The sequence below is a fragment of the Zalophus californianus genome, chromosome 5, assembly GCF_009762305.2.
Source record: "Zalophus californianus isolate mZalCal1 chromosome 5, mZalCal1.pri.v2, whole genome shotgun sequence".
Lineage (NCBI taxonomy): Eukaryota > Metazoa > Chordata > Mammalia > Carnivora > Otariidae > Zalophus > Zalophus californianus.
In genome coordinates this window covers 30,854,894-30,879,100 of record NC_045599.1, presented here as the reverse complement: position 1 = coordinate 30,879,100, position 24,207 = coordinate 30,854,894, and the positions used below count along the sequence as shown (strand labels likewise).

The window sequence follows — 24,207 nt, the reverse complement described above, 5'->3', positions numbered from 1 at the left end:
GGAATACAGAAATGACTCAGCCTTGGAGGGGGGCAGATTGGGAAATGCGGCTGAGCTCTGCTCCTGGATCACCTGTGGGTTGTTACCTCCAGACGGTTGAAGAAGAAGCTTTGATAAAGAATAACAACACCTGTAAGGACTTCCTCATCGAGGCCATGAAATACCATCTGCTCCCTCTGGATCAGAGGCTCTTGATTAAGAACCCAAGGACCAAGCCCAGGACTCCAGTCAGCCTGCCCAAGGTAAGCCCCAGCCCAGTCAGTGCCAACGGGCGGGACTGTGTTCTGGGCAAATGGCCTTCTGCTCCTGCCTCCAAGTCTAGCCTCACCCATGGCTGCCCTGCTTCTTGGTTGCATTTACGACCTAAGAGATGGAGTCTGCTGGTTCCTTTTAAATTCTGCTGGTACCTCTCTCTTCCAGGGTCTTCCTTTCCTAAGAATTTCCAGGTAACCTCCAGAGTCACCAGGGAGTTTTGAAAATAACTCAGAGCTCTTTCCGCTCTCCTCCTTCTTTGTCCTGGGTTCTATTTCTTTTGGAAGCAGAGGAATGGCTGGGTGGCTCTTGACTTAGTGATGGTCCTACGAGTCCTCTTTCTAGGCCATTATTTGAATCAGAATAGTTCTAGTCTGGTTCTTTCTCTCACTGCAGAACCCCACAGAACAATTAGGGCCACCAGATGCGTACTGGCTACCTTGGTTCCTTGCAAGGTCCTTCCTCTCTCTGGGTCTCCTGTCCTTCATCTGCAGAATGAAAGGTCCTGCACTAGCTGGTCTCTAAAGCCCTTCCCACTTTGGCATTCCAGTAGGCTGTCTAGGAGCCGAACATACTGATATCTCAGGAAAGGTCCTAGCCACCCGAGGAGGAAAGGTGAGCAGATTGGAGGGAGTTGTGTTGACTTATTGCACAGCAGGCAGCACCAGGGAAGTATTTAGGCCTTTGCTTTGTCCTCCTCTTCCTCCTCTTGGTGGCTGGCTGCCATACTCCTTGCCTGCTGCTTCTAGGAAGGTTTTCAAAGTGCTAGAGGAGCATGTTGTCCAAGACCAGATGTTTGGATTCTCTGCGGTCTGTGGTTCCTGTCTCCACTCTGTGACTCTGGGTCACGGAGAATTTAGTGAGTGCCATGTGAACGAAGGTTGTCCATATCCCACATAAGAATACAGGCCGCTGACATTTCCTGAGTGCTGCTTCTGTGTCAGGCAGTAAGCTGAGGGTCTCACACGTATATCCTCGAAACAGCCCTGTACGGGGGAGGCAGGGATCCTAGCTCTACACAGAGGAAACGAGGTCAGAGAGATGAAGTGACTTGCCCAAGGTCAACACAGCCAATGTAGGAGAACCAGGGTTTGAGCTGGGTCTTTCTCCCCCTCCAAACCTGTTCTGTGAACCCATACCATCCTGTACCTGGTTTCATCTTTGTAAACCTGAGCCTACATACCTACCTGTCTGCTTCCTGTTGCCTCCTACAGGTCAGAAGGGGCAGCCACAGGGCAAGGGCCTGGGTCCGGCTGGCTATTTGCCTTGTTGCATGTTGACACTTAGGTTTTATTTTATTGAAGTATTGCATTGAAACTACTCCATATTTTTCAAAATGAAAATGACTTCAATTACAGAAATATATGCTCATTGTAGACTATTAAAAAGATACTGCATTTTTGACATATAGTAAAAATCACCGGAAACTCCTCTACCCAGGGGCAATCACTGCTGTTCCCTTGGTGAATTTTCTTCCAGACATAGCTCTGTGCGCCTATTCATAAACAGATAAAAATGTACCCTTTTAGATAAATGGAATCTTGCTCCACAAATTGAAATCATTTTTTATCTCCTACTCAACAGACTGCTTTCATCGTTATCAGTATGGGTGAAATCAGCATTGAAATTATAATAGGTACATGATATTTAATTCTATTTATGTACCATTATTTATTTAACTGCCCTCTGTGGATGGGCCTTCTAATAATCTCCTTTTTTTATATTATAAACATTTCTGTGTCAAATATCCTTTAAAAGATGGCATCTTGTTTTAGTTTGCACTTCTTTCGTTGTGAGTGACACTGATCTTGGTTTCCTATGATTATGGCCTCTGTATTTCTTGTTGGGGAAATTTTCTGTGATGTCCTTTGCCCATTTTTCTATTGGACTATACGTTTTTTATTAACGGTTTTTAAGGGCTCTTTTTATTTTAAAGAGGTTAGGCCTTTGTATGTATTTCCAATATTTTTTCTTCGTTTGCATTCTTCCTCTAAACTTACAGCATTTTTTTTTGAATCCCTAAAAACAATTTTGAGTAGTCAAATTGATGTTTTTCTTTAGAGCTTAGGTTTTACATCCTGCTTAGAAATGTTTTCCCTGCTCTGAGATTAAAAAAAAAAAGACCCCTGTGTTTTCTACAAGTACTTTAATGATTTCTGGTTTTACATTCAAATCTTTGATGCACTTAGAATTTATTTTAGTATAAGGAGTGAGGGTAAGAATCCAGCTTTATTTGTATGACAAATGATGAGCCAGTTGCCCCCAAAGTCATTTTATTGAATAATCTCCCTCCCCCACCATTAATCTGAATACCACCTTTATTAGGACCTAAATTTCCACAAGCTTGAATACTGAGGTCTTGAGCATACGCATTCTGAGGTGCAGGGCTGTTCTATGTGGAGGAGGCTTCTTCCATGCCAGGTTCTCAGCCGGCACTGTTGCATGTCTTGGTGACTTTTTTTCTTTGGAAAAGGAGGTTCTTATCTTTTATCAGGTTACTGACATCTTTTCCTGGGGAGTGTGTTCTAGTGCTAAGGAAAGAGTGCACAGCTGGCCCAGTTTCTCTGTGTGGAGACCATACCCGGTGACCTTTCCCTTTCTAGATTCCACATCTAGCTTTTACCACACATACCTGCAAGAAGACAGTTTTAAAAATCAAAGCCAGATTTGTGCCTGAGTCCCCACTCAACATGCTGAGACGACTCCCCCCTTTCCAGATAATGGATCTATGGTTGAGAAACATCCACCCCTCTGTCAGGAGGCCAGACTTGTCCTGCTGTCATCTCTACTCCTTAGGAACCACTCTTTTCAGAATGAAAATCTTTAGATTCTTGGGCACATAGACTTCTGCTGGCAACCAGAACCAAGACTTCTTGCGAATGAATCTGTTGGAGGGATTTTAAAAAAAGACATCGCTGCTCTTTGCCTCACTGTCCCCCCAACTTTAATCCTTGAATGGTTTGGGGTTATGTTGTCCAACCTGCTTCTCAAACTCTACTCTGTCACCATTGTTGAGGCACTTAAATTAGTGAGGGTATCCCCACTATGGGTTTGAGGAGTGGGGTATGCTAAGGGAAACGATCACTTTGAGGATTATCAGGTGGTACATTATCTCATTAGATCATCACACTATTAGGGTGTTACTGTTCATATCCCTGCTTTACTAAGTTTACTCAGAGAGGTTAAGTAACTTGCCCAGTTACACAGCTAGTAAGTGCAGAGCTGGGGTTTAAGCCAAGGTCCGTTCCACTCCAGAGTCTGTGCTTTTTCTCTTATACCAGATTGCCTCCCAGGGACAGGTTTTCAGGTTTTGGTGGCAGATGAAAAAGATCCTTTTCTTTTCTTTATTATTTTTTTTAAATATCAAAATCTAGTTTAATTGAACCCTGTAACATCCCGTTCATCTCATGAAGAGATGCATTTCCAATACATTTACTACTTTTTATTTTTGAATTAAGACTTTATATTTTTAGAGCAGTTTTAGGATCACACCAAGATTGAGGGTAAGGTTGAGAGATTTCCCATATACCTTCTGCCCCCACACATGCATAGTTTTCCCCATTATCAACATCCCAGATAATTTTCTTTTAAATTTAGTTTTATTGAGGTATAATTTATACACAATAAAATTCACTCTTTTTAGGGATACAATTTGATGAATTTTGAGAAACGTATACAGTTATTTAACTACTGTCCTAGTCAAAATATGGAATATTTTAAGCACTCCAAAAAGTTCCCTTGTGCTGCTCTATAGTCAAGCCCCTTATACCCCTAGGCCTTGGCAACTACTGATCTGATTTCTGTCCTTACAGCTTTGTCTTTTCTAGAATGTTATATAAATGAAATCATGCCATATGTAGCCTTTTGAGCTTGCCTTTCTTTTAGCATAATGCTTTTGAGATTCATCCATGTTGTTGCATGTATAAAGAGTTCATTCCTTTTTATTGCTGAGTAATATTCCATTGTATGGACGTACCATAATTTGTTTATCGTTCACCTGTTGATGGACATTTGGGCGTCCATTTTTGGCTATTAAAATAAAGCTGTTTGAACATTCACTTACAGATCCCTGTGTGGACTTATATTTTAATTTCTCTTGGGTAAATACCTAGGAATAGAATTGCTGGGTTGTATGGTAAGTATATGTTTAATTTTATAAGAAATTGCTAAACTGTTTTTCAAGACAGCTGTACCATTATGTATTCCCATCAGCAATGCATGAGAGTTCCAGTTACTCCACAGCCTTAACACTACTTTTATTATCTATTTTTAAAGATTTTTGCCACTGCAGTAGGCATGTGGTGGATCTCACTATGGTTTTAATTTACATTTCTCTAATGACTAATTATGTTGAGCATCTTTTCATGTGCTTATTTGCTGTCTCTATATCTTTTCTGGTGAAGCCTGTTCAAATTTTTTTCCCTTTAAAAAAATTGTGTTGTTTTATTCTTACTGACTTCTCAGAGTCCTTTGTATGTTGTGGATCGAAGTCTGTTATCAAAATTGTATTTTGCAAATATTTTTTCCCAACCTGTATCTTGTCTTTTCATTTTCTTAAAAGTATCTTTGGGAGAGCAGAAGTTTAAAATTTTGTCAATTTTTTTCCTGTTATGATTTATGTATTTTGTATTTTATAAAAAATTCTTTGCATAATCTAAGATCACAAAGATTTTCTCCTATGCTTTTTTCCTAGAAACTTTAAAGTTGTAGGTTTTGCATTTGGGTCTGTGATCCATTTTGAGATTTCTTTTTAATATGGCGTGTGAGGTAAGGGTCAAGGTTCATTTATTTTGTATTTGAATGTCCAGTTCTTTCCACAGCATTTATTAGAAACATTCTTCTTTCTCCATTGCGTGGGTTTGGTACCTTTGTTGTAAATAATTGACGACACATGTGTTGGTCTATATCTGGAGACTATTGTGTTCGTTTTATCTATTTGCTTATCTCTACACCAATACCATGTGGCTTTGATTACTAGCTTTATAGTGTCTCGAAATCAGGTAGTATGAGTCCTTCAGTTTTTTCCTTGGAGCTGTTTTGCCTATTCTAGGTACTTTGAATGTTCATTTATCTTTCAGAATCAGCTTGCCTATTTCTACAAAAAAGCCTTTGATAGGGATTGTGTTAAATTTTTAGGATCAGTTAGGAGGAATTCACATATTAACAATACAGTAGTCCCCTCTTATCGTGGGAGGTTATATTCCAAGACCCCCCATGGATGGCTGAAACCGTGGATAGTATGGAACCCCATATATACTGTTTTCTTCCTGTACCTAAATACGTCAGATAAACTTTAATTTATAAATCGGGCACAGTAAAAGACTAATAGCAATAATTAGTGATAAAATAGAATAATTATAACAACATACTGTAATAAAGTTATGTATATATGTGGTTTCTTTCTCTCAAAACATCTTATTGTACTGACTCACCCTTTTTCTTGTGATGATGAGAGATGATAAAATGTCTATGAGGTGAGATGAAGTGAGGTGAATGATGTAGGCTACTATTGACCTTCTGACCATACGTCTGAAGGAGGATCATCTGCTTCTGGATCAAGATTGTTCATGGGTAACTGAAACTGTACAAAGCAAAACTGTGGATAAATGGGGGGGGGTCTGTAATACTAATCTGATCTACGATCACAGTGTATATCTCCATTTATTTTTGTCTTCTTTAATTTCTCTTAGCAACATTTTACAGTTTTCAGCATATGGATCTTGTAGTTCTTTTGTTAGATTTATTCCTAGGTATTTCATAGTTTTTGATGCTCTTGTAAATGTTTTATGTTAAAGTCTAGTTTCTAATAGTTTATTGCTACTATGTAGAAATACAATTGATGAGAAAGACATTTAATGGAGGGGAGGTCAGGTTGGTGATGGCTTCATTGGTTTCTGAAAAGCAGGGCCAGTAGTTCCAGAATGTGACCATATGCCCTGGGCTAACACTTCAGGGAGGTATTCAGGGTTCTCTTCTAGAGTGTTACCTCCTTCACTAAACTATAGGTTCCATGATGGCAGGCATTACTTATCTCTGTCCTTGGCACATAGCCTGGAGTCTGGCACAGAGTGAGCAATAGTAAAAGTTTACATGAATGAAAGATATACATATATATATGTGTGTGTGTGTGTGTGTGTGTGTTTGTGTGTGTAATATACATATATGCATATTAAGATTTTATTTTGAAGTAATATCCACATCCACTGTGGGGCTCAAATTTACAACCCTGAGATTAAGAGCTGCACACTCTACTGAGCCAGCCAGGTGCCCTGAAAGAGATATATTTTTATTTATTTTTTATTTTTATTTTAAGATTTTATTTATTTGAGAGAGAGAAAGAGAGAGAATGCTCTGGTGAGGGGCAGAGGGAGAGGGAAAGAATCTCAAGCAGACGCCGTGCTGAGTGCAGATCCAACATGGGGCTCGATCCCATGACCTTGAGATCATGACCCGAGCCAAAACCCAAGAGTCAGATGCTTAACCAACTGAGCCACCCAGATGCCCCAGGAGATATATACTTATTTTATTATTTATTTATTATTATTTTTACTTTATTATTTTTTTTTTTTTTGGAGAGAGAGAGAGAGCACGAGATGGGGGAGGGTCGGAGGGAGAAGCAGACTCCTCACTGAGCAGGGAGCCCAACGCGGGGCCTCGATTCCGGGATCTGGGATCATGACCTGAGCTGAAGGAAGACGCTTAACCCACTGAGCCACCCAGGTACCCCAAGAGATATATTTTTAAAGAAGAAATAACCTCATAGAGATTTAGTACTGATCATTTCTGTCACCCCTGGTTGTTTTCTAATCCTGTCAACATTCATACATGTGTTTTGCATGGATGTAGTGAGGATTTATGCCCTACTTCCTATTCTCCTTTGATCACTAATGTAGTTTGACCCTAGGACATGTGGCTCAGCCCACAGGTCCAATATCAAATGAATCTGGTTGTTGTTCCTGGGGAGTTAGGTAGATGGTGAAGCATTTAGATTAAAAAAATACCACCAGCAGTAAAGTAATAAACCACTGATCCATGCATTAGCTCATTAATTTATTAATTCACTCATTCAGCACACTTCCACTGAGAAGTCACTGCTTGCCTGGCACTGGGCTTGGTGCTAGAGCCACAAAGCCTCATGTGAACTGGTCCCTTCCCCACAGTACTCCAGACTCAGGGGAAGGAAGACAGATGTCAAAGGACAATTACAGTGGACCATGTAAGTGCCACAGTGGAGGTTCAGGCAGGACACTCTGGGAGCATGGAGAGGGGTGAGGGTTTGGAGAAAGCTTTCTGCAGGAGCTGACACCTGAGCTATCTCCAAGGTCAAAAGGATGTTGTCTATGAGAGTGAACATCCAGAAACTGGTTTACAAGACTGCAAGAGAGGTAGGCTAGCTTATCACCTTGGATGGCCACTTAGAGTAAGTTGTACTTGGTGCTTTTTTCCTTCCCTGGGTTACTGTCCTTATCACCCAAGGATAGTTTTAGGATTGTTTAAATATGGTTTCCTTGTGTTTTAGACAAAGCACTTTATATACATTATTTTATCCTCCTAACAACTCTGGAAGTTCTAATGTTGGAAGAAACTCCATGTTGGAGATTCAGTGGGATGGAATGACTTGCCCATGGCTCCACAGCTAAGTGGCAGTGTGAAGACTCGATCCAGGTCTGGCCGACTCAAAGCCTGTACTTTTTGACCACTACACAATACAACTCCACAATGATGAGAACAGCAGATAATGATGATAACGCCCCCAAATGTGAGCCCTCAGAATGTGCCAATCCCTGGGCTAAGTGATGTACATTTATTATCTCATAGGATTTATATAATTTGTCCCCATTCTACACATGTGGAAATTGGATCTTGGGTTATGTCACCTACTCATTATGTATTAGTTATGTATTTCTGCTTTACAAATTACCCTAACCTTGGTGGCTTAGCACAGTACATGTTTATTATCTCAGTTTCCGTGGGCAGGAGTGCTGGAGTGGCTCCGCTGGGTCATCCTGGCTCAGGGCCTCTTGTAAAGTTGTAGCTGAGCTCTTGGTTAGGACTGTAGTCATCTCAAGGCTTGTTTGGGGTTATGGGGTGGGGGGATCTGATTCTATGCTCACTGTTGGGGTTGCTTGTAGGCTGAAGTTCCTTACCCTCTGGGCCTCTCCATAGGCTGCCTGAGTGTCCTCACGACATGGAAGCTGGTTTCCCTCAGGGTGAGAGATTCTCTGGGAGGGCAGTGAGAGAGCATGCCCAAAACAGAAGCTGTAGTATTTTTATGACCCGTTCTCCAAGTGATGGGACATTGTATCTGCTGTATTTTGTCTGCTGGGTGCAAGTCTGTAAGTCCAGCCCACACTCGAGGGAAGGGGAAGTAAGTTCCATGTCTTGAGTGGAGGAGTGTCAGATAATTTGTTATATGTCTTTAAAGCACAGCTAGTAAATAGCTGAGCTGAGATTCAAACCCAGGAAGACTGACTCCAGACCCCGTAGTTTGAGCTGTTCTATTATATTGCCTCCATATTTCACAAAAGCATTTTTGCTGGGTACTCTGTGGAAAGAAACTCGATTCCTGCCCTCTGGGGACCTTTAAGAAGTCCTCTGAGAAAGTAAGGTAGAAATACACAAGTGGATGGGGGGCCTGGGTGGCTTTGTTGCTTTAAGCGTCAGACTTTTGATCTCAGCTCAGGTCTTGATCTCAGGGTCATGAGTTCAAGCTCCATGCTGGGTGTGGAGCCTACTTTAAAAAAAAAAAAAAAAAAGAAATACATAAGTAGCCAAATAAGTAGAGGAAGAGAAGTAAGGAGATAATTAGACCAGTTGAAGGAACAGCTACAGGAATTGCAAGGACTGGCTAGTTTGGGCTTTCATGAATTCAGTCCAGATAGGCTTTCTGACCAAGCCCACTTTGCGAAACACAGCAGTGGAGAGAGAGTTGCCTTGTCTTCAGCAATTCTCAGCGGCGAGCTCTGTTTGCCAGCCAAGCCCCCTACTCAAAAGAAATGGGACTCTGCCTGGAGACAGCTATAGAGGCTAATGAGAGTGTTTTTTCCTGAGCCATATACGCGTAGATCATACTGACACATTCAAGACGGAACAGCTAATAGCATCATCTGGGCTCCCACACATTCACCACCCAGCACTTCCCTGAGCCTGGGTTGCCATGGACAACCAGAGGCTATCTCCCAGTCTCTCAAAACACTCCTACGTAACCCTGTTCCACAGATGGCAGCATAGAAATGAGGTCCCAGCAAGATGCAAATGAACCTTTGGAGATGTACTGAGCCTGGCACTTTTCACTGTCATTTCAGTTCAAGTGACATCTCTATTCAACTCTTTAAAAATGACACTGAAAAGCCATTTGGGCCAGAAGTAGGCGGCTTCCTCCTGAGTTGGGCTGTCCTGCTTTCAATAGACGGTGTTGAAAACAAGGGTCTTGACAGGGTGGGTAGGGTGACTTCTCAGCTGGGCCAGGCCCCTGGGTGGGCACTGCTCCTCTTCCATCATGATCCTTCAGATGGAACCAGGCCACACCTAGAAAACACCCCGGGGTCCTGAAAAAGCCCCATCATCACCCTGGAATTAGTGGGGCTCAGTCTCCTATTCACAGATCATAGGTGTCCTTTTCTACCATTTATGGGGAATCTGTTCTTTAACAACTGCTTTAAACAATACTAATGATGCTGGTGTCAATTGAATAATAGAAGCTAACATTTAGTGTGTGTGATATACTGAGCTGTGTGCTACGTGCTTTGTGTCCTTTAAGGCTCCTGACACCCATGAGAGAAACATTCTATTTTCCTGATAATACGGGTAATGAAAGTGAGTTTGGCAAGGTTTTCTCTTGCCCATGGTCACACAGCTATTTAGTGACTGCGCTGATACCTGAGCCCAGATGTGTCTGACTCCAAAATCCATATTCCCACTCCTTCTCCCTCCCCTGGGTCTTGCTCCCACATTGCTGGTTCTCCACCTGCCACACTGTCTCTGCACTTTGGCTGTCGGTTCTTGCCTCGAGCACCTGTTGCTCAGGAACCTGCTGGGACAAGTCTTCTGCCTCGACCTCGACATGCTCCTTCGGATGAATTGGTGTTAGCCCTGCGGCCCCACGCACCAGGGTAAGAGAGACTCTCGCTTCCTGCCCTGGCCCGAGGGACCGACTGGCTGGGCCTGCCTTCTGCCCAGCTCACCTGTCATGGAAGAGAGTTTGGACACACCCTCCACTCTTGCCTGATGAAAAAAGTTTACAGAGCCCAGGTCATTCCTCTTACCATAGTGGAGAGTCTAATGACTTAGAGGTTAGGGTCATGACTGACAGGTGAGCCAGAAAGCTCTGCTCTGGTCCCCTACTGCACCTGTCCCTGGCTAGTCTCGGGTACCGGGTACCTCATGGCTCTCACACAGACTGGTCGTCATACTCATACATGCCTTCGCTTCCCCCGGCATGGTGCTACAGTCTAAATCCTCCATGGAAGGAGACGGCCTTATGTATTTATTTAAAAACCATCTTGTTAGGTTGGGAGTGAAATTTCCTTCCTAAGGAATCAGGTAGTCTTTCCATGGTCTCACTAAGCTCCCTACAATAAATGGCCATTGGACTTTCCAAAATGAGTGTTTCCCTTGGGAGTTGTCCAATGGCCTTGCCGCCCACAGTTGAGTCTGGCTCACCTGTATTCTGTCAACCAGAATTCTCCATCCACCAGAACTTCTGGAGCCTTCAACACCGTGGCTCTTGAGACTTGGGGTTTGGACCCTGTGGTGTGCTGCCAGACTCCCAAGTACACTGCACTTCTTGAACATGAGTAAATTGTGTTTGGTCTAGCATAATTGTTAACCTGGAACCAGTTCTTTATTGTGATGCCTGTATGACCCCTGGTAGTTCTTTCTCAGGTATTACCTTAAAGGACACATGTTAAAAATAGCAATCATTTAGCTGATCGGACTCAGTAATTTCTATTATTGGCATTACAAGTCTTTAGTAAATTGGGACTCAGGGGTGTGAGGGAAAGAAAGAAATATGCTTGTGAAACATCCTGGGCCTGAGTTTTTCTGGAAATGTAAAATGAGGGTTTGCAGGAAAGAACTGTTTAAATGTCTTCCTGCCCTGACATCTTACGGTCTTCCTAAGTAGCTAGAGGTTTATAATTTTAGAGATGTCATGCGTGTAGACTCGGGGAATACTCATTTTTGTCTAATTGGTTGTTAAGATGAGGTATCTATGGAAACAGTCTTCCGTTAGTATTCAAGATAGGAAATGTATTTCTTTTACTCTGCACGATTACACAACGAGTATAGCGTTCCTTGTGTGATGGCTTCTTGCAAGACCTGCCATAGAAATTGGATTTCTTAGGCCTGTGAAAGAAGCAGAAAGTACACCTCCTCCTCCCCCTGCCTTGAGCTACCTCTCCATCTTCAGAAACCAATGGTCCTACCCCACAAAACCTCATAATTACTCTTCCCAGATTATTGTACAAGTTGAATATTAAAGTCGTGTCTCAACAGTGGCTTTATAAGCTCCAAGGCAAGTTTATTTTCAAAACCTTGTTCTGTATTACTTTTGTCTTTCTACTCAGGTTTTACCTTACCATTGACATTTTTTGCATTTGTATGATGTGTTTCTGTGTGACTCTGAAAATTCTCAGAGATGAGTACTGGATTTTCTCCAGTACGAATATACCTCCCCACCCCTGGCATAAGATGGTTTCTGGGGCATGGCGAGGTTCCTTGAAAGCTTTGCCTTTATTTTGTTTTACTTTTTAAAATTTTATTTACAGAGGAAGCCTGTTAACTTGAACAGGGAATAAGCAGTCTTTCTCCTGGTGGTTGAGTGAAAAGATGGGAAAGGTTCTCTTTTTCTCTTTTTATTTATTTTTTTCCTCTCAAATTCTATCTCCAGAATTGTAATCTAGTGTCCAACATATCTTAATCCCAGAAAGTGACGTTCTGGACTGTGTATTTTCTTCCATTCAACTCTGTATTTTTTGGTTTGGCTTTTTGCATATGCTACTAACCATTCGTTCGTTCCTTATTCCAAGTATCTGAGTCCTACTTTTACCTGGCACCATGAGGCCCTAGGATTATCTTGGTGATTGAGGTAAATACATTTTCTGTCCTGGCCAGGGTCACCATCTTGCCAGGAAGACAAGGTAACCAGGCAGTTACAGCACAATGTGGGGCAGTTTTAATGAGAGAACCCAGGGCATGTGTGATCTCAGAGAAGGGACAGTAACTCAGAGGTGAGATCAGAGAAGTCCTCTTGGAGGAGGTGACACTTGGTCAACTGAGACCTGAAAGACAAACATGTGTTAGAGCAGAGGGATAGACAGGGGGAAGAATGTTTCATGGAGAGGGAACAGAGGGTGTTGAGTGCCTGAGGTGTTTGCAGAAAGAAAACTAAAACCTGATTTTATTCTTACTTAGTCCCCCAAACCAGATTTCATAGAAAATTATTCCAGTATTGTGCCTTTGCTTTAGTTTTGCCACCTCAAAACCAGAAGGACAGTGCGCGTTCTAGGCATGTTTAAGAATGTGAGGCAAGTCACTGGGCCCCAGAAGAGTAAGGTGGGCATAGTCTGAGTTTGCCAAGAGGCTGTGTTCATTAACATCCCCCTTAAACTGTTCTTGGATGCCTGTCTAAGCAAAGAATTACAGAAGGGAAGTAATGTCAAATTCAGCTTTTCTCTGAAAAGGGCCCCTCTTGACACAGAGCAGCAGACCCCCTGAGCTGCCTAATGGAGGTTTATTTCCAGAAGTAGTTGCAGTAGCTCTAAGCTTGGACTGTGTGTCCTGGGTTCCTTTGGAATGTTCCAGAAGTCAAAACTGACTTCTGAGTTTTTGAACATTGGACACCCACATTTGACCACAGATGGCTGTGACCACACATGTGGGCAGTGGGTGAGCCTGGATCTGGAATTTTGGGGTATAAATGATGGATGAGCAGTAGTTGTCGGCCCCAGTTCTGCCTCCTGGTGTAGATGCTGTTCACCTGAGGCATGTACTCTTGGGAGCTCACATAGATTTTGATCATCACTCTTCTCCTCAAACATTTGTTGTGGAGAAGTAAAAGTACTATGGTAGTTCATAATGGCAGAAATTGTTAATGGAACATCAGCAAACCCTGGGGTCCAAGGGTGAAAGCAGTAGTTATCAAAGTATGAATCTTGGAATAGCAGCATCAACCTCAACTGGGAACTTGTTAGAAATGCCCATTCTCTGTCCCACTCCAGACCTGCTAAATAAGCACCTCTGACAGGGGCCCAATAATTTGTGTCTTAACAACCCACCAGGTGATTCTGATGCACACTGAAGCTTGAGAACCATAGGAGTAAATAATACAAGCTACAGGTAATGAAAACATCCTGAGACTCCTACTGATGGGCTACCTGTGATTTCCACCTCTTTCTTGCCACAGAAGAAGGCATCTTGGAATGCCAGTGAGCGTGATGTCCTAGTAGGGACGGCCATGAATTTGCACAAGTTTATTAAAATGTGTACACTATTGTTAACTTGGCTACTTTTTTTTTTTATTGATGAATAACGTGTGACAAAAATCTCGGCAACTGGGATACCACAGTTAAATGCTGTGGTTCTGTTACTATAGCTGGACCAGTGGCTTTCATTCTTTCTTTTCTGATGATACCGTACAATAAGAAATATGTTTCAATTGTTATCCAGGAGACACCTACATGTGTGTATAACCCCAGCAAATATTTCATGAAGTAACACCCTTATTATATTTTCTGTGCTGCTCTGTTAAAAGTATGCCGGTTGCAATGCATAAAATTCATCTCATGACCCACTCATGAAATGTGACCTACAGTTTGAAAAACATGGATATAATGAGCTGTCTTTGCGTGGACCCTGTCTCTGGAGCAGGAGAGGGGTGGGGCTGCCTTCACCTCCAAGTCAGGTAGACTTGGTTTTTGATCTCTGTTCTGCCGCTCTCAGCTGTGTGACCTTGGGTGATTTACTTATGTTCTCTGAGCTTTAACTTCCCCATCTGTCAATATGGATAATATCTCCCTCATGGGGTTTTGGTGACACATAAATAACAACACATTTCACATGGTGACTGGCACTGGTAGCCACTACCATACTTGTGGGAACAGTATTATTAGCACTATTTTTCAGAGCATCATCAGTTACATACATTTCTGTGGTCACTACCCCAAAGCAGTCTTTCACAATTTTGCCCCAGACTACAATGAATAAGTGCTCCCTGTAGTCTGTGTATTCAGAAATATTTTTGAGGTAATTTTCTCCTTAAAATGCATCCAAGTTCTGCACTCCATTCCAAAATAGATTCAAGTTTTGATATATATTTCAGAATATTTTGTTTTGATACAAAATTTCATCCCCCCGGCCCAAATGCTTGAGGGCAGCGAGATTGTAGAGCATGCCCTGAGTGGCTACACATACCACCACCATAGCCCTGAGCATAGGTATTTGGGAAGTGTAGACCTTGTGATGGTGTTTCTGTGGCAAGATGTCCTTGTTAGACTTTTCTTGATCATCCTGTTGGTGATTTGGGGTAGCATCTCCACGTATTTAACTCTGTAAACTGGCATGTCAGGTCACTCATGGACCCTGGGCAATTGGCGTGTGCACGGACCAGGGATTGATCATGCACGCATCCATTAGCTGGGGAGACCCAGCTAATGTCTGTTTGTTTTTCTGGAGGTCATGATTGTGGTTGGTGGCCAGGCCCCCAAGGCGATCCGCAGCGTGGAATGCTATGATTTTGAAGAGGACCGGTGGGACCAGATTGCTGAGCTTCCCTCCAGGAGATGCAGAGCAGGTGAGCAGCACCATCTGTCATTTTGCAGCCTGCCTTTCCCCAGCTTGTCTCTGCTTACTGCCGGAAACCCTCCCCTGCTCCTTGTGTCCACAAACATCTATGCATTTACAGACTCTCCTCCTCTTCCTTCCCTACTTACCTGATTTCTGGCTGCCCCTTCTGGGGTCGGTTCTTACGTGCTTAGGGACTTCACGCTAGGACAAGTATTTGCTTGAATCAAATAACATTGGAAAAGCATATATGAATAGAAATCCAGTGAGCCCTATGATGACTTCTGGTTCTGTAAAGTTGGAGATCACTGTGGTGAATTATTCATGTGACTGCCTGGCTCCCCTCTTGTCACTTATCGTCACCGCATGAGTCATCAGCCGCCTGAGATGACCTCCATGCCTTGGTTTCCTGTGCTGCAGGTGTGGTGTTCATGGCTGGTCACGTGTATGCTGTGGGCGGGTTTAATGGCTCACTGCGCGTGCGGACCGTGGATGTATATGACGGTGTGAAGGACCAGTGGACGTCCATCGCCAGCATGCAGGAGCGCCGGAGCACTCTGGGCGCGGCCGTACTCAATGACCTGCTCTATGCCGTGGGGGGCTTTGATGGCAGTACTGGTAGGTCTGGGATGTGGTCCCCACTCCTCCCAGCCTGAGATATGCCCTCAGTGCAACCGTGGTTTGCTCAGTCAGTTCTTGGGCCAACCTTCTGTCCATCCATAGCTCCTTCCTCAACAGCATACTCATCCTGCCTCATCTCCTTACCTTGCTTGCCAGAGCCAGACCTTCCTATACACAAGATACGTAACTGCCCACATGCTATCATTTCTAGGACTCTAGGGAGCGTCCTGCACTCAGAAGAGGTCCTTTTCTCCTCTCTATTATATGGGAACCCATTTTTTTGAAAGACAAGACTTAGAGAGCATGCTCAGCTGCAGGGCATCTCAGGACTGTCCGAAGCCTCTGCTGGATGGACAAGGGAGCTGGGGTTCAGCCATGGGAGGGACCTGCCTCGGGCCCTGCCATCTTTGTCCATTGCCTTTTTACTGCCCCAAGAAGCTTTGCCTGGCTGTGTCACTGCGGGAGCGTCCCCTTGCTCCTGGCTTCTGTGTCACTTCAGAGTTTAAATCAGAAACTATGAATAGATGTGGACTTGGAGAGATTATCTCATCTCTCCTATGCCTCCAGGTGAAAGTCTCTGTAGACAGTAACTCTGTTATTGAAATGCCCCCAGGGATATGGAAAACAATATTTTTTACTTCCCTGAATTTTCATTTGTGTCTTTACCACTTGGTAACCTTTCCCAGTCTTCTCTTTGCCTCTGTCATAAAATTCCAGGGTCTGCAGCCCCTCCAGGGGCTGCCTCTAGTGGGTAGGACCTGAGTAATAAAGAGAAAAAAAGGGAGTGGAGCGTTGTTTCTTTTAGAAATTGCTCTAAGCTGCAAGTAGAAAACCTCACCAAACTGTGGCTGAAACAATTGAAAGGTACTGTTTTACCCATGAAACAAGGAGTCTGGAAGTTGGCAGTTGCTCACTTCATCCCCTTGCTCAAGAATATTGGGGCCAAGCTCTTTAAACGTCCCTTCGCTATATCCTCCTGATCATAAGATGGCTGTTACAGCTCCAGCCAGCACACCGGTATTCCAGGTAGCAGCAAGCAGGTTGGTGTTGGCACCTATATCAGAAAAACAAAGACTATTTCAGAAATGCCCATGAGACTTCTACTTGGGCTTCACTGACTGGGTCACCCCTAGGGAGTCTGAGAAGGTAAGTGTTGAGCTTTCTAGCTTCTAATGTAGAGGAAGAGAAGGGAAAAGAAGGTGTTTGGTGAGGCAACCTCCTATTTTCCCTTCATCCTGTAGGTGTAACAGTTTACATTTGCAGGGCAGTTCTGTGGTACCCCCGTGTCCTCTCATGACCCGCCCTGAGTCAGGCCTCAGTGGGCCTCTCAGGTAGACTCACTGTAGATGTGCTTCAGGGAGGTGCCCCAGACCACATGGCAAGGGGGAGGTGGTGCTGAGCCTCACAAGTGGGTTTCTCACCCTCTCCCAGCCTCACCTGGGCACACTGGGTGAGGCCTGGCAGCGTAGAAACCTCACGAGTCTCTTGTCTCCCAGGCCTAGCGTCCGTGGAAGCCTACAGCTACAAGACCAACGAGTGGTTCTTCGTGGCCCCAATGAACACCCGGCGGAGCAGCGTGGGTGTGGGTGTCGTGGAGGGTAAGGAATGGCGGGGGCGGCCGCCCATCCGTGCCCCAGCCCGTGGGTCCTGTCGTAGCGTCCTGGCTCTATTCCTCCCACCACGGCTCTGAGCCAGGTACTAGCATCCCGACAGAATGGGGGAGGAAGGTTGACGTACAGAGAAGTGCAGCTACCGGCTTGAGGCTAGCAGGTGGCCAGGCACAGTGGGAAGAGTAAGAGGAGCCTAAGGGGGGACACTGGCCTGTCCCTTTGGCCACTTGTCACCAGTTTCGTTGCAGGTTGAGGAATCTAGAGTTAACATATAACCTGGGAGTATAATGTGGTGGGGGTCAGAGTTCATTTTGTTTAATTTTGTCCTCCTGTTCCTCTGTTGACCATTAACACATGAACAGAGCCTTGAGTGAGGTGGGCATTTCTTCCCAGGTCTGATTACTGTCACTGCAGGACAGGTGGGTGGTAGAGTCCTGCTCTGCTCAGGAAGAGTGTGTGGGTGAGGCAGGTGGGAGGGATGAGGTCTGGGGCCCAGTTAGACAGGGCTCTGTAGTTTATAAAGGGCTCCTTTATGTACAGATTTTGTTCCCTAAACCTTTTGAAGGAGATAGGCAGGGCTTAGATTTTCTCCATTCTGCAGATGGGGACGTGGAGTGCCAGAGGGGCACGTGATGTGCCCATTAGTCAATAGCACAGCCAGTCCTTAACCCCGGGTCTTCTGACTCCCAACTCAGGGCTTTTTCCATTATGCTACACTCTTTCAGACCATTAGCAAATGCTAATAGAGAGTTTTATAAATATGTGTGAATTCAGTGTATTAAAGCATAGAGTATGAGTTAGACAAAAATGTTATCCTTTGTAGGACAACACTGATTCATTAGCCTGTCCTGAAAGAGGGAATTTAGCTGGAATATCTGTGCATTTAGACTTGTATGCAGACATTCCCTTTCTCTCATGTGCGCCCCCAAGAACACACGTACTTGCTTTGGGGAGAGTGTAATGTGCAGCGATTAGACATTAACAGAAATATTCTTTTCTCTCCCTGTTCTTGGTTTGTACCAGTATTACATAAATTTCCATTTAAAAGTACATATCATTCTAACATACTAAATAAGTCATCTTGGGGAGTGCAAGGATTTTATCCTCCTATCAAGATAAATTGTTTTTTTTTTTTGCGATCTCATCCTCCTGGTGGAACAGAAATTGATTTGTCTGCCAAATGTAAGTGCTTTGTCTAGCCACCTTCCCATTTCCCCCCTTGTTCCTCAGCCAGGAATATCAAACAATAGAGTAGGGGTTAAAAATAGCAAGTCCCTGTTAATAGACTCAAGGAGAAACCTTGAGTGGGTATTTTTTCAGCTGACGCAAGGTTGAGATGGTTGATGGGGGTTCGAGAAGTTGCCTCCATGGTAGTGCTTTGAAATACTCCCCTTGACAAGGGCTCCTGGGAGCACGTTCTGTGTGTGGAAAGAATGCTGTCTTGTAGAGCGCCTGTTGACACAGAGGGCAGCCTGGCGATGTGTTGATCTTGTGCATCCTGACTTTGAAGCCCTTTGGCTGTGGGTCACCCTGGGGCAGCAGAGGGCCCTCTTCACAGCGCTTAGGAGAATGTTTCAGGAGGATCTCATGGGGCCTCTGCTTGCCTGTGGCCTTGTAGGTTCGGCTCTCCACATTGTCATGGTACTCTCCTCCTCCCTGTCTCCTTCCATGGCTGCCTGGTCTCAATGACTCTGGGGTTGCCCTCGGGAGATTCTCATCTCCTCTACACCCCAGGCCTTCCTCCTCCCCGGGTGACTTAGGCTTTGGCGAGTGGTGGGCAGCTGGGTGGGTAGGTGGTTGTGTCCTGGCCAGCACACGTTGCAGGAGCAGCCTGGACCCTGGAAGAGCTTCTGGATCAGGCATTTTTCTTCTAGCTTAGATGAGGGCAGAACTGGGGAGGTGGTGTCCCTTTCTTTTAGAAGCTCCGCTGGAGAGGACTCTGGGGCAGAAAACAAAACCGGCCTCAATGACAGAGGAAGAAATAATTTTACATTTGATACGTCAATAGTCGTGATGGTGCAGCACAGTTTTGAGCCTCTTTCTAACTTAAAAGAATTGCAGACTTCCAAATAATGGTTGTACTTTTGTTATCTCCCCCTTAGTAAAGCACATAGTGACAAAAAACCTCTTTTAGTTAGTAACTCTATTAAGTGGATTTGCACTGGGCGGTGTTCATTTGGTCTACAGCTAGTGTTTAAGATCTTTGTTATAACTCACTTGTTCCCCATCGGTCTGTGGTCCACAGGTGAGGTAGGACTTCCCCTGCCACACACACACACACACACACACACACACACACACACACACACACTCGGTGGAGGGGGAGGGTAGAGAGAGGGGGAGGAAGAGGGGGAGGGATGGCGGGAGGGAGCGAGAGGAGACCCTCCATATTTAAATCTCTGCTCTGGGAGCACTCTCATGCCAATTTCCTGCCCCTTGTCCAGCCTCATGCCCAGCTCCAGGCAGAAATGATGCTTTTGGGTAGCAACTTACAGTATTTTTATTTTAAAAATGGGTAGTGGTGTTTCAGGGATCTTGTGCATGGCTCCAAGATCACAAGGGAGCAGACAGATGAATTCCAGGCACCCCAGCCCAGGGTGCACACAGAGCACTCCATCTACATGCCCCATTTGCTGGCATTGTGGACACAGCACACGACTGATGGTGAAGACAGGGATTGAGTTCTCACCGAAGAATATTTTCCCATATTTGTTTTGTCTGCTGTTGTGAGCCTTTAGCCAAAAAGTCAACCTGCCTGCCTGTAGCTGGGGCCCTCTAGCTTTTTGTGTCTTTTTCGCCTTATTCTAGAGAAGGTCTCATGTAGAGCACTGGCAAGAGTAGGCTGAGCCCCAGTGGAGCCAGGCCATAGCTTTGCATGGGGTATTTAGGGTCCTGATTTAGAAGGATGCTTAGTACTGCTTCAGGGAGCCTCATGGCTTACGAGGAGGTAGAAGGCAGAGATGTGAAGAATGCCTAGTCTGGTTTGTGGTCCCTCTGGAGGAAAGGAACTCTGAACCTCTGATGGAGTTGAAGGTGCCCCCCGCGAGTTAAAGATGGAGTTTCAGCCAGCACCACCCTCAGCCACTTTGTCTGTTCCAGGGAAGCTGTATGCTGTCGGGGGTTACGATGGGGCTTCCCGCCAGTGCCTGAGCACCGTGGAGCAGTACAACCCGGCAACCAATGAGTGGACGTATGTGGCGGACATGAGCACCCGCCGCAGTGGTGCAGGTACGGGGGGAGCCTCAGGGCGCGGGCTGTGTCTGATCTGCTCTCAGGTGGGCCTGGAGACCAGCAGGAGCACATTCTACCTTATTTTACCTTCTTTCCTTTTAACGTCTGTGATCCCACTGACACCTTCGTAGCTCAACACAAGCCCCTCCCAGGGGATATTCTCTTCGGTGTCATCCCTTCCATTTCCGTGGAGACATCTGCATCCCTGGAAGGTGAAGGCTCACTATGTGCCACGTGCTGTCCCAATAAGCACCTTCTGTACTTGAATTTATTTAATCCTCACCACCGCCGAAAGAGGTAGACAAAACATTAATTCCACTCAACAGAAAGTAAGTTGATCAGGGGGCGAGTAATTTGCCCAAGGTCATATAACTGGTAGAGTAGGATTCCCACTCAGCTTCATCTCCAAAGTTAGCATTTTTGACCTCTAAATTATTACAGCCTCATTCTTAGGCAGTAGTAGGGTGAGCATGGCTGTCCCAGTCTTGGCGGATGAAATTAAAGCCTGCCTGTCTGGGGTCTCTGTCTCGGGGTTGAAAGCCAAGCTGTCAGTGTTCCTGTTTGGAGATAAACTTCTCTCTCTCTGCCTGCCCTCCCCCCCACCCCCGTGCCCTCTTCCCCACATGGAAAGGGAAGGCCTTCGCAAGTGTGGCTCACTTCTGAATCCTGTGGGAAGAATAGGGGCCGTGTGCTCCTTGGGGATTTTCCAGGAAGTGGAACAACAGCCCCCATCATCTTAGAGGCCCAAAGAAAGGGTCTGAGAGGACAGACAGGGGCACTGGACACTGGGCCCTGGCTCTCCATTCTCATTCTGTTGGGGGTTGGTGAGTGTTGACCAGCCTGGGCCTCGTGGGAAGGTTGTGTGACTTCCACGAAGGGAAGCCGCCTTTGGGAGTTTTCATCCACAATGCTCTTCCTTTCTCTTTTGTGTTTTTCAAAATTGAGGTGTAACTGACATACAACACTATATTAGTTTCAGGTATACCACGTTATTACTTGGTATTTGTATATATCATGCAGTGATCACCACATACATGAACATCAGTTACCACACATCGCCACAAAATTTTTTTTCCTTGTGATGAGAACTTTTAAGATCTACTTTCTTAGCAACTTTCAAATGTGAAATGCAGTATTATTAACTGTAGTTGCCATGTGGTATAGGACATCCCCATGACTTTTTTATTTTATAACTGGAAGTTTGTACCTTTTGACCACCTTCACCCTTTTGGCCCACCGTTTAGTTCCCTGCCCTTGGCTACCATCAGTCTGTTCTCTATACTGTGAGCTCTGATTTTTTTTTTTTTAAGACTCCACATATACATGGAGATCATCTGATATTTTCTCTGACTTATTTTACTTAGTATAATGCCTTCAAGGTCTTTCTTTTATGTATGTATTTTTTTCTTCTTTGTATTTTTGAAGATTGAATTGTGATCTCACTTTATAGTACCAAACACACGACTACTTCTTCAGCATTCCTTAAAAATTATGCTGTTTTAATATTATTCAAAAACCTTTGTGTGCTCACTAGTTAGAAAAGAAAAAGAAAGGTGTATGGTCCCATTTAAGAAGCATTTGTGTTTGGAATGCTATTTTTAGTGGGCTTGTTTCTGCTGATTCTGACCAGTTGGCCCTTCCTGAATAGAACATGGAGCAGATGCCTGGAAGTCAGGACACCTATGCTTCAGTGCTGGGTCTGCTTGAACCTGCCTTGTGACTGTGGGCCTGTCCCTTCCCCCGTTCTGGCTTCTGATTCCTCAGATGTGAAATGAGTGGGTGGTAGTAGGTGTTCCTTCGGGGCCAGTGCAGTTCACACATCTCGTGGCTCCTCTCCCTTCACAGAGCTCTTTCAGTAACTGTGGTTTATGGGGTCTTGGTAGAGTTGTCTTTGTACTTCCTAGGAATCCTCTGTGACTTGAGCTGTGAGAGCAAGTTCAAAGCTCAAGGATGTAGCGACAGTTCGGGAGGAGTGGGGCAGCCCCAAGATGGGGGCTGCTTCTAGGGATGTCTCCAGCAGAAAGTGGGGAGGGGCAGCCCCATGTGGAGCTACTAGGAGACCTGCCCCAGCTGCCCTAGATCAGCCTCTGGAAGCCAATCGCTCTGTCTCGGCCAGGCTTCCCAGGGGTTGTTGCTGTGTGGGGTTCACCCGAGCTGCTCTTACCTTTACCTGGGCTAGTGGCCTTCGACGATGGCATCTCTCCTGCCTGTGTCCCTGGGTGAACTCAATTTAGGGGATGCTCTCTCTCCCAGAGGTGGACTCTTTACTCACCTTACTGTCAGAGCCCTGGCGTCAGGCTCCCAGGTCAGATTTTGTTTCGTGCTTCACGTCCCTGAGATTTGGGAAAGCCACACCTCTGGAGTGGAGAACCCACAAACTTGTGATGGTGGGTGTTCTCTGGTGGCTGAAGACTCAAAGACTCTGGCCTCTGGCTACCTCTGGCCCTTTGAAGTGCTAGGAGCCCCCGTGGCTCGGGGTCCCGGAGATGTCTGTGTGAACGTTTGTGGAAGAGGCTACAGAAGGGCAAGGGGGACCCCGAGGGCCTGGAACGCTGCTTGCTTCTTCAGTAGGGCGTGAACCTTGCTAGCAGATGGTTGGGGGGGTAAAGAGTCCATCTCTGGGACCCAGGCTGAGCTAGATCCTGCTGAGCGCGCAAGAGGGGCCACAAGGCTGCTTTGGAACAGACGGAATTGTCGTTAAGCCCAGGTCTGTTAGCTAGCCGTTGTTGATACAACACCACCATCTGCTGTTAGTTTCGGGCAACTGTGAGGAACCACTAGCACTCCAGCATAATTGCTAGATGGCATTTTACATACTGCGTCATTCAAACAATAAACCCAGTACCGTCCGGCCCAGGAAAACAGGTGAGATAAGACAGACCGGGTCCTTGTCCATGGGAAGCTTATCTCCTAGAAACCAAGCGGTCGGGTCTGACGCCTGGCTGCACATCCCCAAATCACTTGAGGTCCTTGTTCTGATTCCCAGCCAGCGTCTCTGGGAGTGAGGCCCTGGAGTCTCTCTTCAAAATCTCCCCACCTGATTGAGATGCAGCCTGTGGTGGGGTGGAGTAGTCCGTGGTCCCTTGGAGCTACCCGTGCAGTCCAGCTCCCTCGCTTTGCGGAGGGGAGAACTGAGGCCTACAAAGGGCAAGTTAGAGACACAGGTCCGGACCCCACGTGTCCTGGCCACCAGGTCAGTTGCTCTTTCGGGGGTCCCGTGCTACCCTCCTTCCCGCTGGCTTTGATTCCTGTGACTTGCACGAGAGGATTTTAAAAGGTTATTCTAAATCCTGTCGGCGATACCATTCTAGGAGTTGGCTCAGGCCTCTCAACATCGGGAGTGATGGAAACCCTGCCTCCCCAGCAAGCTGAGAGGAGAGCACGGGGCTGAAAGAATGGGTTCTGCCTCCCGGGCAGGGCGGTCTGTGTGGTCGGCTGTGCGGCTCGTTCCCACTTTGCACTCTTTCTACGCAACCAGTATGATAGAAGGCTACGGAATACGAGTAGTACGACATGGTAGAAAAACTCGGCCACACAGACAGCCCAAAGGGAGGCCGACTTTGACCCTCTGGAAATAACTGCTCCTGAAGTTTTGGAGGGTATCTTTCAGTCTTTTTTTTTTTTCTTCTTTCTTTGCATATGAACGCTCTCTCCCCCATTTTATACCCACATACATACACACATATATGTTACGTGTATACATACAGTTATG

At 45.4% G+C, this 24,207-nt stretch overlaps 1 protein-coding gene across 6 annotated transcripts in view; it reads left to right on the top strand.

Moving 5' to 3' along the window:
• The window catches only part of KLHL3 (kelch like family member 3), a 119,636-nt gene that overhangs the window by 84,018 nt on the left and 11,411 nt on the right, over positions 1–24,207 (top strand). For all 6 annotated transcript variants that reach the window (XM_027604677.2, XM_027604678.2, XM_027604676.1 and 3 more), the window contains 5 exons: positions 93–242; positions 14,926–15,043; positions 15,454–15,651; positions 17,151–17,252; positions 20,364–20,492. In XM_027604677.2, the coding sequence (XP_027460478.1) occupies positions 93–242; positions 14,926–15,043; positions 15,454–15,651; positions 17,151–17,252; positions 20,364–20,492 (697 nt within the window). The remainder of the gene's footprint in view (positions 1–92; positions 243–14,925; positions 15,044–15,453; positions 15,652–17,150; positions 17,253–20,363; positions 20,493–24,207) is intronic.